The sequence below is a fragment of the Spodoptera frugiperda genome, chromosome 16 (assembly GCF_023101765.2).
Source record: "Spodoptera frugiperda isolate SF20-4 chromosome 16, AGI-APGP_CSIRO_Sfru_2.0, whole genome shotgun sequence".
Taxonomy (NCBI): domain Eukaryota; kingdom Metazoa; phylum Arthropoda; class Insecta; order Lepidoptera; family Noctuidae; genus Spodoptera; species Spodoptera frugiperda.
This window is the reverse complement of record NC_064227.1, coordinates 8919705-8936838: the sequence shown is the minus strand read 5'-3', so window position 1 is coordinate 8936838 and position 17134 is coordinate 8919705. Positions and strand designations below refer to the sequence as shown.

At 47.2% G+C, this 17134-nt stretch overlaps 1 protein-coding gene across 2 annotated transcripts; it reads right to left on the bottom strand.

The window, feature by feature from the left end:
• Positions 1-95: 95 nt before the first annotated feature.
• On the bottom strand, positions 96-15260 carry LOC126911562 (hexokinase-1-like). Of its 2 annotated transcripts, XM_050699259.1 has the most exons (11): positions 15062-15260; positions 5954-6094; positions 4133-4286; positions 3947-4058; positions 3772-3878; positions 3400-3620; positions 3096-3304; positions 2871-3008; positions 2541-2686; positions 2093-2226; positions 96-1772 (listed from the first exon to the last, which is right to left on the bottom strand). In XM_050699259.1, the coding sequence occupies exons 2-11, from the start codon at positions 6083-6085 to the stop codon at positions 1683-1685; spliced, it is 1443 nt and encodes a 480-aa protein (XP_050555216.1). In that variant the 5' UTR covers positions 6086-6094; positions 15062-15260; the 3' UTR covers positions 96-1682. The 2 variants fall into 2 exon arrangements, with proteins under 2 accessions (XP_050555216.1, XP_050555217.1); XM_050699260.1 differs by lacking the exons at positions 5954-6094; positions 15062-15260 and adding an exon at positions 4741-4761.
• Positions 15261-17134: the final 1874 nt, after the last annotated feature.

The following is a 17134-nucleotide window of genomic DNA, read 5'->3' as shown; positions in this document are numbered from 1 at the left end:
AACATATTCATGTGTCAATTTGCCGTTTGAGAGAATCGCAAATTGTTTACAATTATAATATCATTGCATAGCAAGGTGTGAAAATAAAAGCAACATTATACAGAAATTGAGTTTATTTCATTCTTAACATAAAATGTAGAAACAAGACAACAAGTGTACACAGTATACAGCATGTCCCACGGGGCGGCCCGGGCAGCGGAACACACGACGTAACATATAATATATAATAATATAAAACAACCTGTCCGCCCCCGCGCCGGTACTAAGCAGTATTTTCGAAAACAAAGTAACATTATCGGATGCACCTCGAGTATGGCACGATATGTTTCCCGAGTGCCCGCAGCCGCCACGCAACCGCCCCGCAGCCATCAATATTGTTAACAATTTAACCAACGTCATCTACTGCATTGAACTAATCAAAAGGAAATAGTTTCAATTCAAATAAAATTGTAATATATTATGGATACAGAGGGTGAAACTAAACGAGCCACCTACTAAAGCTGACAATTTGATTAAAGTAAGGCATTCGACTCTAGTCCATATAGCAGTGTAGCGTGTAGCGTGTAGCATGTAGCGTGTAGCGGGTCACTGCAGCGGACGTGGCGGCCCTGGCTGCCTACTGCCTATCTAACGTTTATATATTAAATATCTCTCAGTCCTTGTCACAACTAACATACACACTAACCTAGGCGCTCTCTCTCTCTCTCTCTCACACACACACACACACGCACGGGCATGCATGTCTTTCTATACCATTATTTATTTTATAATTTTGCTCACAATCTCAGCACTGAATATCACCTGATTGCTATTGGAAGTAATCAGAGCTGCCGCGTCAAACGTGAGTCATCGTTATAAGAATATATTAATTATAATTAATATGAAATTATATCATGAAACTAATATAAAACATTGCACAAACTGTGTCTACTTGTACTCGACCAGCGAGTATCACACAATCAAGCACCGGGTAGGCTGCAGCGTACTACACGCGAATCGTAACCGTGTAGCTGACAGCACGTAGTCCGTAGCGCATAGTCTACGAGTATGTAGACCGTAGCGCGTAGTCTAGAGTTCGTAGACCGTAGCGCGTAGTCTACGAGGATGTAGACCGTAGCGCGTAGTCTAGAGTTCGTAGTCCGTAGCGCGTAGTCTACGAGCATGTAGTCCGTAGCGCGTAGTCTAGATTTCGTAGTCCGTAGCGCGTAGTCTACGAGCATGTAGTCCGTAGCGCGTAGTCTAGATTTCGTAGACCATAGCCCGTAGTCTACGAGCATGTAGTCCGTAGCGCGTAGTCTAGATTTCGTAGACCATAGCCCGTAGCCTAGAGCTTGCTACGCGTAGTCTATCGGTCGTAAGCTCGTAGCCTACTACGCATGGTCTGTAGTACACGCGCGTAGTACACTCGTTTCTACCGGGCTCACACACACATATTCATACTCACACACAGTCACACAGTCTATAACTACTTAAACGTCTAAAATGAGCGTAACAACATCACATATTAGGTAACAACATTATTATAGTGACGTCACTCGGCACGGGACGCCGTCGGCGCGAGTATTGAGTACAGCGCTCTACGCACTTTTGTGGCATTCTAGTACATACAACTACTATTGAGAAATGAACGCAGCTAATATGTTGGAGTGTGTGTCGGAATGGGTCCGCGGGGTGGCCGGGGACTAGGAGTCGCGCGTCGCCAGGCGGGCCGCGATGGCCGCCGTCAGCGCCGAGCCCTTGCCGCTGCCGTCCTCGGCGCCCAGCAACGAGAACTGCAACCAATATACATGTGATGTGTCTACTTTTATACATTCCGACGTTTTACAAACAGAATATTAGCTCCATGAATTACATGAGGCTGTTTAAGCTGCTTGTCCCTCTTTGTAGGATATCATGTTACTGAGAGCTAACTAATCGGTTAAAATGTAATTACTTATCCCACATTTAATGTACGTGGCTATAACTGAGACTGGGTGACTCCCGGTTAGTCCAGAGTCCAGAAGAGGTTTAATCTCTCGTAATGTTGTTGTATGTTTGTGTGTGTGTGTGTCTGTGCACTGAGTAAGTAACGGAGTAAGGGAGCGAGGGTTACCGAGTGGTGCGGCGCCAGTAGCGCGATGTAGGTGCGCATGAGTCGCGCGATGCGCGGGTGGTGCTTGAACACGGAGCCGTCCACCGCCACCGCCACGTGCGGCCGCGCCATGCGACGCACCAACGTCGAGATACCTGCACATAACACACGCTCGTACATACATACATATACTATACACACTGTTACACAACTGTAAAAGAGTATGGTAAAGTTTTAAACATCAGATTGTACTGCATCTAAGTTATGTAAATTACTGCAAATAAATACAAAAAAAAATCTAATCGACAGCTGAAAATCAAAAGCTCCGTATTCCATAATCGAAAATAATTCTGAATACAGATACACTATGTACTCTATGGGGTTCGATGGAAGTAGTGAGTAACAAGATGAACTTTGTGCAACAAGTGTAAATAAATATTCAGTCGATGCACTGGCACTGGCTACTCACACACTGACACAAGCTGCGCGGCGCGGTTGGAGATGACGTGCGCGACATGTTGCGCGACGCGCGCGTCCTCCGCCGTGATCGTTGCGCCGGCGCACACCTCGCGCAGCGCCGTCATAGTGCGGGACACCTCTCCTGCGCAGTTCTCTCTGGAGAGGGAAACAACGTGTTTATAACATACGTACAATATACTTCTGAAATTCTTTATTAAAATAAAAAAACTAACTCGGGTGTGTTATAATAATAATAATTTGTGAGATAAATCTAGCTACTTAAACCAAATCCCACTACATAAACTGAGCTAAACGATAAGAAGATCAATATTATACTAACTCTTCAAAGAGGCTGAGGTGAGCAGTCTGCAGCGCGTCGGGCGCGGGCTCGGCCGGGAACAGTCCCGCCCGCGCCAGCGCGCTCAGCACACACGACAGAATCGAACCCAGGTACTTGCCACCGATGTACTTCTCGAACCTGCAACACGCAGCGACCATCCTATATAGCAGTGACAGCCACCACCACGCCAGTACTGAGCACACTGCCGCCGGCTCCGGGACTCACGTGAAGGAGGTGGCGAGCAGCGAGGCGGCGTCCACCTCGCGGTCGAAGTCCGTCTTGATGAAGTCGAGGCAGCCGTTGTCCCCGAAGGCCCCCCACTCGATGTCGACGCACACGTCCTGCACGCGCTCGTGCGCCGCCTCCCAGTGCTGCACGCGCGACGCGCGCTCCATGTAGCAGCCGTTGGAGCCCGTGCCCAGGATCACGCCGATCTGTGGCCGACAGAGCACACACTCACATATACCGCGACACACACACACACACATGGAGTAGCCCGACCTCCTGTTATGTCTACACATGTACGTACCCCTACGTTCTTGTGCATGTGTGCGCCAGCGATGAGTGTGCCGGTGGTGTCGTTGAGCAAGACGCGCACTGTGATCTGTAGGTTGCGCGCGCGCAGACAGCGCTCCAGCAGCGCTGCGACATCCACGCCCTCTAGTCCCGAGCACTTGAAGCTCTTGGTCCACGTGATGAGCTCGCCGGACGAGATCGAGTGCTGCTTCATCGGGAAGGAGAATGTGAACCCTGCACACATACACGGACATAATTATAATGCTGAACTAACTGACAGTGATACTTGTGCCATACTGTTATCTACTTACTAAACACAAGCACAATATACAACAAGCGACATTGTCCAATGTGTAGTATTTCACCAACGACAGCCAGCACTCACCGAGCGAGAAGGTCTGGTCCTCCATGCCCAGCTGCTGCACGAAGTCCAGCACGCAGTCCGCCAGGAAGTTGAACAGCTCCTCGCCGGTGCCGAGCCGCAGCGCGTTGCTGTAAGCACACACCATGAGCTACCGCACGGAACGAACTATTGACTAGTGACACAGTGCACGCCGTACCTGATGTGGTAGTGCTTGACCTGCTGGCGCACCAGCTGGCCGGCCGCCAGCTCCAGCAGCAGCACGCGGAAGTTGGTGCCGCCCAGGTCCAGCGCCAGGAACACGCCCTCCTCTGTACCAAGTAACGTCTATTAGCAACGCTAGCGCGGGGCCGCGTACCTATTACCGAGGAGTTGCGGTTCGTACCGGTCCCGTCAGGCAGCTCCGGCACGTAGGTGTTCTCCATCTGCAGGCTGGAGGGCTGCTCGCTGAGCCCGCGCTCCAGCTCCTGCTCGAACACGTCGGCCACGCGCCGCAGCACCTCCCCGCCCAGCACCAGCTCCTTCAGCCGCGCCTCCACCTGCAACACCACGCGCACCATTGGTTAACTAAATGAAAGGCTTTGCAAGTAGTTAAAAGGTTATTCCTGGTCTCTGTTAAACATGTAATCCCTTAGCCAGACGAATAAGGGTACAAAAGAAATTCTCCCTCCCCGTGACCACGCGCCACTCGACGGATGCACTGAAACCAATTACAAGTACATCATCGCTCATACTTGTTCGCAAGTATTAAGTGAGTGTGAAGTTTAAACAGACAACGATACAGGAGGCGCTCATCGATCACATCCACTTTGACAGTTGTGCAGACCCACACCCGGGGAGGGGTGGGGGGAGACATCAGCGTTCATTAGGAGTGATAGTGTGTGGGACACGGTGTGCTGCCTCCGAACAATGCCGTTATCGAACATAATCTTAAGACAAGATTACATTAAGACGCGCAGTCGCCATGAATTAGCACGTGCGATAACTAATTACCTCATTACAGCTTTACTCGGAGAGCCACGAGCTGTGGACGCCAGCCCTGGCGGATACTGACTTCATCTTCAGCACTACAGTGCAGCGCGGTAGCTCTTGTATTATTTTATTGTTTTTCCAGACATTTCAGAGCCTCCACCATAATTAGAACTAGTACTGAAAGGCTGCGTGTCCGCAGTCGTACATGATAATACAATAATGCGACTGATAGACACATCAGCTGTAGGCTCAGTATCTAAATACATGCGACCGCCTACTGTTATAATTAACTAATTATCAGATAAGACCCTCACATCGCCAGCCAAAGCAATGTTTGTGCCTCACATGTGTCTACAAATATTCGGTAGTCATTCTCTATGCGATGAACTCGGTACTATAACAGTTCTTTAACAAAAGGAACTTCTTTTTCTTTTTTTACAAACGTTCAAACTTCAAGCAAGCCCCTTTTAATACGAACACTAGATCCAAGTAGCCGCGAGTGTCGGCACAGTGCACACTGCGCGTTAGACCCGCTTCAGTTTAAGGAATAAGTTTTTAATCGGTTTTATTTAGCTTGCCTTTGGCAAACAAACATGTTTGTTTGTGTCAAATCTAGTAATTGAAATAACGCCTTCTTCGAGTCATTTTATTTTCTTTTGTTTTGTAAAACGTTGCCCCACGCTAGGATTTTCTCCTGTGTCGTGGGTGCGTTTACAAACATACAATTTCACATGATATCCAAACCCAAAACAACAATTTGTGGATCACACAAAGAGTTGCTCCGGGCGGGAATCGAACCCACTACACGTTGCACGGCAGCCAGTTGCCCAGCCATCTGTCTGATATTTGGCACACACTTACTCTCGATGACAATTCAATATAAACTCATTCAAACCGTTAACTTAAAAAAAAAAACATTTTTCAACTACATATAAATCTGTATAATGTACGCAGGCTGTAATAACCAGAATATTGGAAAAGTAGACACTAGACATACTCATGGAATGCAACGGGAAAGTTGTTCTCCTAATCTACCCAAGTACAATAGTATTACATGCAAGGAGTGAGGCAGGCGGCAGACGGCGGTGGGTGGCACAGTGTGGCACAGCCGCCTGCTGTGTCGGTATCATCACCAACTGCGAGGTCGCGGTAGCTGACACCAGGGTCGATGCTGTCCACACCGGCCGAGAGGATGTATTGCGTCGCATGTACAAATAATATTATTATAATGTACCTTCTGTGCGCGCGCGCTGTCCTCGAGGTGCAGCGGCGTGGGCAGGAACTGCTGGCTCCAGGGCCGCGGGTCGTGGTGCCCGTTGGTGGCCGGCTCCGCGCAGTGCACGCGCCCGTTCAGCGCCGCCGACATCGTGGGGACCTGCCGACAACCACACTATCACACGACGAACCAGTACTTGCGTAACGCCACTACAAGATTGTTATCCAAACTAAATATTATTTACGTTGCGTCGCCGATAACCTGACGGACGTACTTGACATCTTGACACAAACAATAAAACGATTGCCGTGACCTACGCTTCGCTAATCGCAAACTGTTCCGTCCATCCAGTAGATAAAGTGTCAATGTTACCTAATGTCGGGGGCTGGTGGCGCGCTGGCTGCGAGACTGTGGCAATCATAACGATTACTGCGGGTCGCGGCGCGAGGAGAGAGAGAGCCCTATTATGTGTATCGTAAGTAACAGTGACGCTGGAGAGGCCCTTTTTTGAGGGGAGAATATCATCCAATGACTTCTCCCGCCTTGGGTGAGGTGAGAGGGAGGAGGTTCGATGACTCGCTTGTAACAAGGTGACTAAGGTTGTAGCATGTACCAGTAGCTTCACTGTCACTCGTGTACATTTTATCATTTATGTAAACCAATTGGCTGATAGAAAGCGTAACTTCTTAGCTTAATGGGGAGTATAGCACAGGGACGCACGCTCTACAATGCACTCTGCGGTAGCAAGCAGCAGTATGGCGGCGGCGGGCAGTGGCCTTTGTGTGGGGTGTGAATCTTCTACTTACCCGACTGCGCCAGAAGGAGGGTTATGTTTTTCGAGAGTATGTATGTATGTATGTATGTAGGTATGTATGTATGTATGTATGTATGTATGTATAATTGTTTGGCACGCTCTGTAGCCTAAACGGCTTGATGGATTTTGGCTTGAGAGGTGTCGTTAGATTCGTATTTACTGTGAGAGTGACACTGGATATATCAAAATAATAAAAAAAAACAAAATGGTGGATTTTTGGCGCCAAATTCAAATATTGCTCACTCTCTAGCCTGAACAATTCGATGGATTTCAGTTTGATAGGGGTCATTTGATTCGTATAGTGACACTAGATACATCAAAATATAAAAATAATAAAACTAAAAGAAAATAAAATAAAAAAATGTAATTTAAAAAACTAAAAAACCCGACTGCGTTTCTTTAAAATATGAAAATGAAAAATCCCTAAAACAAGAAAGTCATCGTAAAATTGAAGCAGTCGGGACCCACTAAAAAGCCAGCCGTATGTGTGCCCTCACTAAGTCTTCATATTTAAAATGGGTCCCGCCTGCTTCAATTTTACGATGACTTTCTTGTTTTAGGGATTTTTCATTTTCATATTTTAAAGAAACGCAGTCGGGTTTTTTAGTTTTTTAAATTACATTTTTTTATTTTAATTTGTGTAACCTTTATTTGAAACGTATTATGTTAAGAACCTTGCAACGATAACGAACACTGAAAAATAAATTCGATGTACGATGCAATTTGATGCAGTCGTTTTAATACGTGCAGACATATTCAACTTTTGATAAGAGATTAACATTTTTATAATTTCCAACAATTTGCATATTGACGTGTGAAGTATATCGTTATCGCGGCCCGCGCCGACTCCAACCGGTTCTGATTACACATCATCATATCATTCACAAAAACAATAATCTCGGCTGCTATCATCGTCTGCACTATTACATTGCAGATATGTACAGCTTACAGACAATTGTAGATCTTAACGTAATCGCTGTAAGGACGACTTTATCTTTCCAAGTCCGGGCAGATTATGCTAAATTCCGATGGATGCAGAAGAGCGATATCTCCGCCGCCCGGCAGGCTGCGAGGCCGCACGGTGCACTCGCTGCACGTGATGCCGTGGCCAGCATCTATTGTCGCGGCAGCACAACAATGGCGCTCGCGTAGTGTTTATCTTATTTCATACACGGCTTCATTACTCTTCATCATTAGACGCAGTAAACACCGACGTGTTGCTGACACACGTGCGCGTGTAGGAACACTCCTGTCTCTGCCCGCGCAGCGTGCAGCGTGCAGCGTGAGGCGTGCAGTGTGGCGGGACCGACGTGACGTGACGTGACGCGGCGCCGCGCCTCCCGCCTCCCGGCGTCAACATAGTCTGGCGCCGTCCTTCACGAGCTGGCAGTACTTTACTCCCGAAATGCTAACATCGGCAGGATCCAATGTCTGGCTAATTGTTTAATACTTCTCCCAAACGCTCTGATCGCTTACAGTAGTCAACAGGGTGGTTATATGTGTACCTACACAACATACAGCACGTTAAATATATGTTCGCTCTCGTAATGTATGGCTCTAAAGCGATTATATTCAATACATTGCATGGATTGTAATCAAGCATAATGACCCACCTGATGGCAGTCTAATGAAACTATGGATGTGACACCTCAAGTTTTAATGCCATACTGCTGACCACAATGTAGTCCGTTATTTTTATTCTATCTTCCACGGTTCATGTCCAGGGTAGACGCCTTAAGGTATAAATCTAAACTTATGGTTCTATGAAAAACTGGGGAAGTCAAGTAACTCGACACACTTGGGCCAGTTTCCGTTTGTTAAGTAAATCAAACAAGTGATCGATAATGAGATGTCCTAAATACGGACCGTGTAGTCACATTCAGTAACGGCACAGACATCAACAGGTGTTTACTCAGCCCGCCCTGGTGTGGGGCGCAGACACTAGTGTTGATATTAATGATTCAGGTAAATATAATAAATGTGAGTATATACACATTGGCTGTCCTGTACAGTAGGCAGTGTGGACAGTCGCCGCCACGTCATGTTATGGTGCGTAGCGCGCTGTCAAACTTTGTTGACAATAAATCACTGTCACGGCACCAGACACGTGTGTGTATGTTTCTATTGATCTAGTCTTTTTGTTTTTTTTTTTTGAGGGGGGAAGAGGGACGGTATATCATCCAGTGACTTCTCCCGCCTTGGGCGAGGCGAGAGGGAGTGTCAGACTCTTACTGACTAAAAACCACCCCGTTCCTTCTCCTGCTTTTCGAGCCGGAGCCCCGGTAAACCCGCTAGGTAGTCCGCAGCTCCGGATTCAGCAGGCTATTAAACGATGTATGATGTATGAGTATGTATATGAGTTTGGTTCTATTGATCTAGTCTGGAGCAACGAAGGCTTTCCGTGCATGCAGGACAGACGTAGTGTCGTGCTAACCAGATTGCTTTAGTTAGTTCTGTAGTTAGAAAAACTAATATCGGATGAGGTAGCTAAGCAGGCGGGAGCCACCGCAGCTTCGAGCTGCGGAGTGGTGCGGAATTGTGCCGCGTGCCGGTGGATTGCCGCGAAGTGGTGCCGCGTGCCGGAATGCTGCGTGCTGCGATAAGGAGCGCCGTCCTTCAGCGGTATCTGTCCGCAGGCAACGCTCGATAAGTGCGAGGTGGGCCGCGGATTAACCACATTAGCCGAACGGCGATAGCAGTAATTAGCGGAGCGATAGTTGCCTGACGGTACTGACTGCTGACTGCTGGCAGTACACACGTTGCTGTGAACACTACCCTCAGCCCTTGCTGTGGCCTGGTCTCTTCTAGTGACGCCGGTACAGCAAGCAATGAGTAAGGGAGAGCTATGCTTCGGCACGAACGGGCCGACTCGATTGGAGTAAAACCACGGCCTTGCAGAAAACCAACGTGAAACAACGTCTGCGTTGTATTTCATTATGTGTGAGGTTACCGAAGGCCCAATTACTCCCTCTCCAATCTTCCCTATCCCCGATTCCCCAAAAACACACAAAAGGCCGGCAACACACTTGTAACGCCTCTGGTGTTTCGGGTGTTCATGAGCAGAGGCGATTGCTTACCATCAGGATCCGTCTGCTCGTTTACCGGCTATATGATAAAAACACGACTAGTCGTTAACAGAAATTACATCATTTTCGTAAATAAATACAACACGTGTTATTGGATTTCTAATTCGCATTCAATATAAAGTACTACGTGTATGTATGTATATGTATGTTGTAGACGTGTATACAGCGCGACAGATACAAACAGTAATTGCGTACGACATTGTTGTTTGATGGAAATAAAGTTTCATTCAAGAAACGTGGCAGCGAGCAGCGAGGAGCAGGGCGGCCGCGTGCCGTCCTTACTACTTACATGCTACATAGGTAGTGTGTGTAATTAACATGTATATTGTACTACGGTGCACCACATATACAATACATGTAGCTCACGCCGCCGGCTACACAGACAGAGCCGTCAATTGCTTTTTAATAAGTAATCATGTGCTGCACGTACGTCACGGTATCCGTGTGAGTGCAACAATTGACCACAAAACACACACACACTGACACAGTACACACGTAGGACATACAGACCACGTGTGCGGTGTATTAGAGAATAAGCACCAGTACACAACAACAGTATACCTTCGTTTAAGACTAAACAAGGTAATTACTACGTACGGACATTTCACAAGAAACTAATTAATTGTTTTCTGAATCATTACTATTTTAAGAAACGTTTGAAAACGTTGTATGTAATCATCATCTTTGATAATATAATGAACAATTATTTGAGGCTTCCCTCGACTAGCGCCTCCCCCCCCCCCCCTCCACCCTCAGCACGGGCTACTAGCTTGGGATGGCGATGTCTGTCGCGACGGAGAGTTGGAGCGTGGAGGAGATCGCGCTCGGCCGCGTGTCGCTGCAACAATTGGGCACTTGGACGTTGGACCAACGCTAACTGAACCAAGTCCCGATGAATACACCACACAGCCACACAGACACAAATTGCTCCCAATACATTGCTCTCACGTGAGGACGGGATTGTCCCACTGACTGCCAGTGCGCCTAATGACTAGCGTCTTATAGCTGCCTGCCTCGACTCCCCGTGTCCAACGAATGTCTAAAAATATACTCGACTGAGTATTATGTTAAGAACCTTGGAATAATAGAGATCGAATTGAGTCACAAAAGCCTTCACTTGTGTAGCGGCTGTAAGGAGTCTGCATGAGGTCGGTAGTCAATGGTGTCCTGAGGTGTTGTGACACGATACGGTATATGGTCAGTATGGTCTTCACGTAGAGGGTAGACAACTGAGCAATACTGATCATTGCAGGCATTTTGCAAAGCGAAAGAAGGTCAATTTCTTCTTCCATTTTCTTCTAATATTTTAGGAGAAGCAAGAAGAAGTCAATGAGTAGATAGTATACACGACACTCGTCTAGCCCGCCTGCATCGTTGGCTCGTTGTGCAATATATGCAAGTGTGCAGTGCACGGAGCGACCGCGCGCCGCGCCGGTCGGTGGCCCTCAATCTATGAGCGAAGACTCCCACAGCGCCATACTGATTTATTGGCTTAAATGGGTAATTTGCGACGGCGCCGCTCTCACACTCATCGAATGATCTGGAGCAGTTGTATCTATCAATGTCTGACCTGCCGGTCACTCGGCATCTTACCAAGTAGTCGCCTACTTGGTAAGTTTCACTGTGGGAGTATCTATGCATAGTTAAGTCAATGTCGAAGGAACCTATAAAAATGGCAAAAACGTAGCACCCATACTTCGAGAGTAATTTATTGAACTAATAATTAATCTATGGGGCGTGATTGTTGTCACATGCTAGCGGGTTCTGGTCGTTCTCTGTAAACAGTGAATCCTGCCTCCTGTAGAGTTGCAGTGGACAAGAGTGACGGGAAAACACTGATGGCAAATGAAATAATATTTTTACGGCCCAGATTTGATTTGACTATCCAACTTCAAACACGTTAACCTCAATCTAGCAGAAAGCAAACTCATCCATCATAAAGTAAATTACTTGTTTATGAGACGGAGATCTAGCGCTACTGTGATGGCGGCAAACGAAGCTGTGCCTGAATGTTAATAAACCAGAAGACAAACCAAAGCCGACAGATACAACATGTCGATGTAATACGCGTGATTGTCTGCCGGAGGTCGCGCACTACGGCGGAGTAGTCAACTAGGGAATAATTGAACGAGTGTAACAAGTGGCTCTCTAATTAATCAAGTAGTCTATGGTTCCCGGTGCGCGCGGCCAGCGGCGAGCGGCGAGCTGCGAGCGGCGAGCAGGCGAGCATGCCTGCGTGTAGGCGAGCAGGAGGTTTGGGCGCGCCTTCCGAGTGTTTTCATTACAACCAGTGACGCACATTGTCAACCTCTAACAAGTTAGACGCGGGCGCGCGACGCCTCGACATCGCAGATTTTGTTAATCACGGATCACACTTGACTGAGCTTTAATTACGGAACACTGATAGCTCCTCGCACCAGTCGCACCTACCTATAAGTATACAAAGTATACATTCTTAGACTGGCCGAGTGACGTCACGACGGGGCGCAACTAATTGACCAACACTTCGTAGTACCGAATACAAACATGTATAATGTACAGCGCGGCACAATACAGGCACTTACTGGCCAACTCTTGGTCAATTAGGTAGAGGTTTTATTCGTTCATTAGTTACGTTACTAGATGTGTACAGACTCCTGGAGGAACGCAAACGCGACTAGCGAGGAAAACATATAGAGGGCTAAATGTTATTGAATATTTTTTGAATTTAAGAAATTCTTAGTAATAAAAAGCTGTGCGTCTATAACTGTGCTAAGTGCATCGCAATCTGGACTTACCCCAATCAGGTTTATATGACACTTGACATGTTCGTGCACGGACTCCTATTGTAATAAATTGTAAATAAATGAAGTTGTAGAAACCCGCGCGGGCGCTAGTCTGTAGTAAATAAAGAAATCATCAATCATAACATATCATTGAGTTATTTCTAAGATCCGGTCATATTATACGTACTTTGGTTTTATAGAGCAATTATTGGATATTTAATGTATCCCAACATTTCTGCGGGGATTAGAGTGAACCGTTGTTCATGTGTTTCCGTGTTCGAGACGGTTGCGAGTATTCTGACCAACTGACGTGCACTGGGTAATGCTAGCCCCGCAGAGACGGCAGCGCGCCCTGGTGGTGGCCCCGGGAAGTGGCCGCGGTCTGCTGTCTCCAATGAATATTTAGTGCAGGACGCGGCCGCGGTCCTCCGCCAGTTCCCGGCCGCTGCAGTTAGTGTGATGTATCCGGTTATTTATAAATTGTTACACAATCGCCCCCTGTCCCGCGGACAATGCGCGGATACTGTGCACCACCACTACACTGTCACACTATCTCTCGACAATAGACATCACCACGCCATCATCGCGACTTCTAGATGGTAAGTTGTTATAGTGTCCTACTTTGAAATTATTGGACTTACGAACTAAAACATTAAAGCGTGTTACAGTTACTAGTATTTGTTTCTTCCTTTCTGATTAAGCGCGACGTTTTGGTTCAGTATTAATCTACTGAAGTAGGTATGTAATGTGTGTTATCGATAATAAATTTATTAATAAATTTAATTATCTATCTCAAAGATTAACTGTGACTTTTTGTTAAGTTACCAACTGGAGTCTTCCTCAGGGGACACACATGGGACCGACGTGTTTAAAAACATAGATTCTTCAAATATTCCAATATGTAGTAAGGTGTGCAGTTGGTAAACTATACCTGCGTGTATACATCGGGGACGCGGGTGTTTCATAATTACGACTATTTTCAGTCAACTGGCAGTATTAACCTTCCATCAAAATTTACTTCTGACACAATATGATTATAATTAATTTTGGAAAATATCTACGCTGTACCAAATGAAAATATTTATTGGTTTGACAAAGTACTAACCAATGAATGAAATTCCTGCTCGTAACTCATACTCAGCTTGAAACAAACCATGCATCCTAGCCGGTGCAGCATCTCTATTTATGTTCCAGTAATGTTTGATGTATGGACATGTCATGTATCTACCCTTTGTACTAGCTGGAGGACGACAATGTCAAGTGCAGTTCAGTGCAGTATGAGAGCTACGTCGTAGAAGGTGTGTCCCGACCTGCAGTCACGAGTGTGGGATGGTGCGCGGCGCGGAGCGCGTGTAGTTCAAGAGCGCGCATCAATGGTTTGGGTAAACAAAGCGTGCTGGCGAGCGCACCGCCGCGCGCCGGTCGCTAACATTACAGTATTTTGTATCTATTTACGCAATCAGCTAAGCTAGGCCGCGCGCGTATCGCGAATTCCTTCAGATAAACTTTATTGTAACGCAATTCGGCAGCAGACGTAGCAGCCGCCATGTTCCGCGCGAGATGGCGGCGAGTCAACAAATTAGCAACCAACAACATGGCCACGCAGCCAGAGCTGCCTTACTCCCCGAGGAGCTGGTGACTCCAGCTCCGATCCTAGTCGTTGCAATCTGTTTTCAGTGCGTGAGATGTGTTCAGTAGACTTCAGTGGCAAGTGTAGATAACACTATCGTGTTTACGAGTCGCGGGTTCCTTCTCCGCAGAGGTCGCGAGGGGGTCACGCGGGGGTCAGCGGCAGGGGCCTGCACGTTTCAGCGCGGACTGAGATTGAGACCCCGTGTATCTAATAGAGCGTGTGTTTGAACGCAGATAACGTTTATCAACACATGCTAATGAAATATAGAGTGGGCCCGGCAGGAGGCGCCGGCGGAGACGCGGCACCACTACTTGTTGCTGCGAGCTTGTTTGTCACTCAAACTGACTGATGAATATTCATTGAATACTTTGCTAATAGCGCCGCTTCGGTAGTACACACCGATTCGCACATTTATGAATATCAATGAAATACGACGTGCGGCGCGCGCGCATCAATGGCAGCATGTTGACGTGTAGCCACACACCGCGGCACCGGCCCCACCACCCACCTGTTGTTGTACACAGGTGGTGGTGGTGGTGGTGGTGGTGTGCTGGTGCTACTCCAGCCCTCCCTAGTGGCAAGTGTACACATGTGTAGTAGTACGGCAGGTGCCTGCGTCCGTGCGACCTGTCCGTGTTTACATTGGAGTCTTGATCACCTTGATTGATCGTGTTGTCACAAAATGCGTACATTGAATATTTACCTAAACACTTTTTGTTAATGTACTTACTTCATTCTTATAGAGTTTCATTTTCCGCTTTTCATAATGAACTTTGGCTGAAACATGTAATAGTGTAGGAGTATTGTAGTAAATCGAGAGATACTCACGAATGGATCCGGAGATTGGTCGTGCGTATACCGGCGTCAAAATAGCGCCAAGGTCGACTGATATAATTGTAGAAAAATACGATGGCGTGGTGCGTGCGACGCGACGTGCACTCGGCGCGACACTGTCGGCGACTGATGGCGGCTGGCGACTGGCGAGTGTTCCTGGCCGCGCGCGGTCGCTCACTGAGCACTCCGCCGTACTTCGCGGCAGCTACACGACAACAGCACGCGACCAAATGTAGAGGTCGCGCGCTGTACTAGCACTCCACGGCCGAGCCGACCTCCCGGCCGCGGTCGGGTAACACAGGCGCCACGCCGCCAGTGCCGCCACACACCACGCTGGCCGACCAACTCTCCCAACTTTGCAGAATTACTAGTGGTGACATAAGTCTTGTGCTGGGTGGGTAACATCTAAGTGTCGCTTGATCTGTTATAACTTATGAGTCCCGTGTATAGGAACACGTCTGTTGCCATACCTAGGAATGAACTCCAAACTAGTATTCTGTGTCCAAACTCCGTGCTGTTATTGATAAAAAATAAAATCTAAACTCTCGCTACTTATCACCTTACTCGAAAGCTGAAGACGAAAGAGCACAATACATTTGTGGCCACGGCCACCACTTCTCTTCCCGTGGGTGTCGTACGAGTCGACCAAGAGAGCGCTCTCTAATAAACCGACCTGTCCAGCGTGAATATAGCACACTACTTTTCGTAGAGGAGGCCCACAGTTCAGCAGTGGACTCTCATGTCATGGAATGATATGATCGAAGTATTTGAGTGAGTAGATAAAGAAGAGAAGAACAGTGGAGTTACATAGCTCCACTAATTACACGCTCGTAATGTCTCGTACCTACATGTTGTACAACGACCAGGCGACCGATGCTTGAGCCGCGGCGCGCGACATTTATTGATCATTTCTAATGTTTCCTTATTTTGGAATCCCTTCGCGATATCAGTGCGGTTGTTATTTTGTAGATCTGATAGCCGCTTCACAATTATAATGATGTTGATAACGGCTACGGTTCATTACGGCCGGCTAACGACTGCCCCGACCTCGGGTCTGTCACACCCCGCGCACACGTGACGAGCCCTCAACCCCAACACATGACACAGCACTATTAGGATGCGCTATCAGAGATGTGCTATGTAATATGAAGATGTAATAGTCAAGCTGTGAATAGCTGTGAAATGCTGTGCGAGGAAGATGCGCAGCTCTAGTATGTATCGATAGTAAGGAAGCCATCCATAGCATGCATCTTTCCATGTAAAAAACATACTTTAGCTGAGTCCGTTTCCACCAGTGCTAAGCTATGTGTACCAATGAATATAATTGGTGGAAGCTGAACGCATCCACAGCAACGAAGCATAGCATATCTCTGGTACAAAAGCACCCTTAGGGGAATCTCATAGTACAGAGTGGCATAACATAACATCACGCCTTATCTCCGGACAGAGGTGCAATAATTTGAATGTAACACTAATTAATTATTTGCCGGTTATGTCACCCGTGTATTAACGGGCACCCGCCTTTTACCAAGTAGAGGGCGGAAATTCAGTTTCTGAATTGAAAGTTCTCAAAAAATTAACAAAAGACAAACGAATCCAAGCCTTTCGGGCAGCAGTATCTAGCGGTTGCAATCACTCAACCAATTAGTCGCAGTAATTACGCAGAGAACCTACAATGCTACAATGCTACATATATTTACTATACGTTATCGAGCGTATATTTATATCAGCCGGCAGCTAACTCGTCGGATTACTGAAGATCCCGATGTTAGGTATCCAACGTACCTACTGATTAGTTATTACCACCAGACCGGTATTATCTGTAAGGCAAACGAGTCGAGTGCCTACAGAGCGCTAAGTTACATAGGGTGCTTGCCTAGTGCGCTCTCTCGATTAAAGCCGCCCCTGATTACTAACATTAGCTTCTATAACTACCTGCTAGTCCCAACATGGAGCAGGGTACATGGTTTCTGTTCAAGAACTCCATAGGTATCACATGTCACGTACTTACGTATGAAATAGAAGTTCATAAAATGATCGCGAGTAGTCTGCCGGTGAAGGGAGGGT

What these genes read in the sequence shown, in the direction of transcription:
- LOC126911562 (XM_050699259.1), bottom strand. Translation starts at nt 6,085, where the DNA reads ATGTCGGCGGCGCTGAACGGGCGCGTGCACTGCGCGGAGCCGGCCACC. An exon ending in GGAGCTGCCTGACGGGACCG is followed by an intron (nt 4,059 to 4,132) that starts GTACGAACCGCA and finishes TACTTGGTACAG; the next exon opens with AGGAGGGCGTGTTCCTGGCG. An exon ending in CGCGCAGCTTGTGTCAGTGT is followed by an intron (nt 2,227 to 2,540) that starts GTGAGTAGCCAG and finishes TGTTATGTGCAG; the next exon opens with GTATCTCGACGTTGGTGCGT.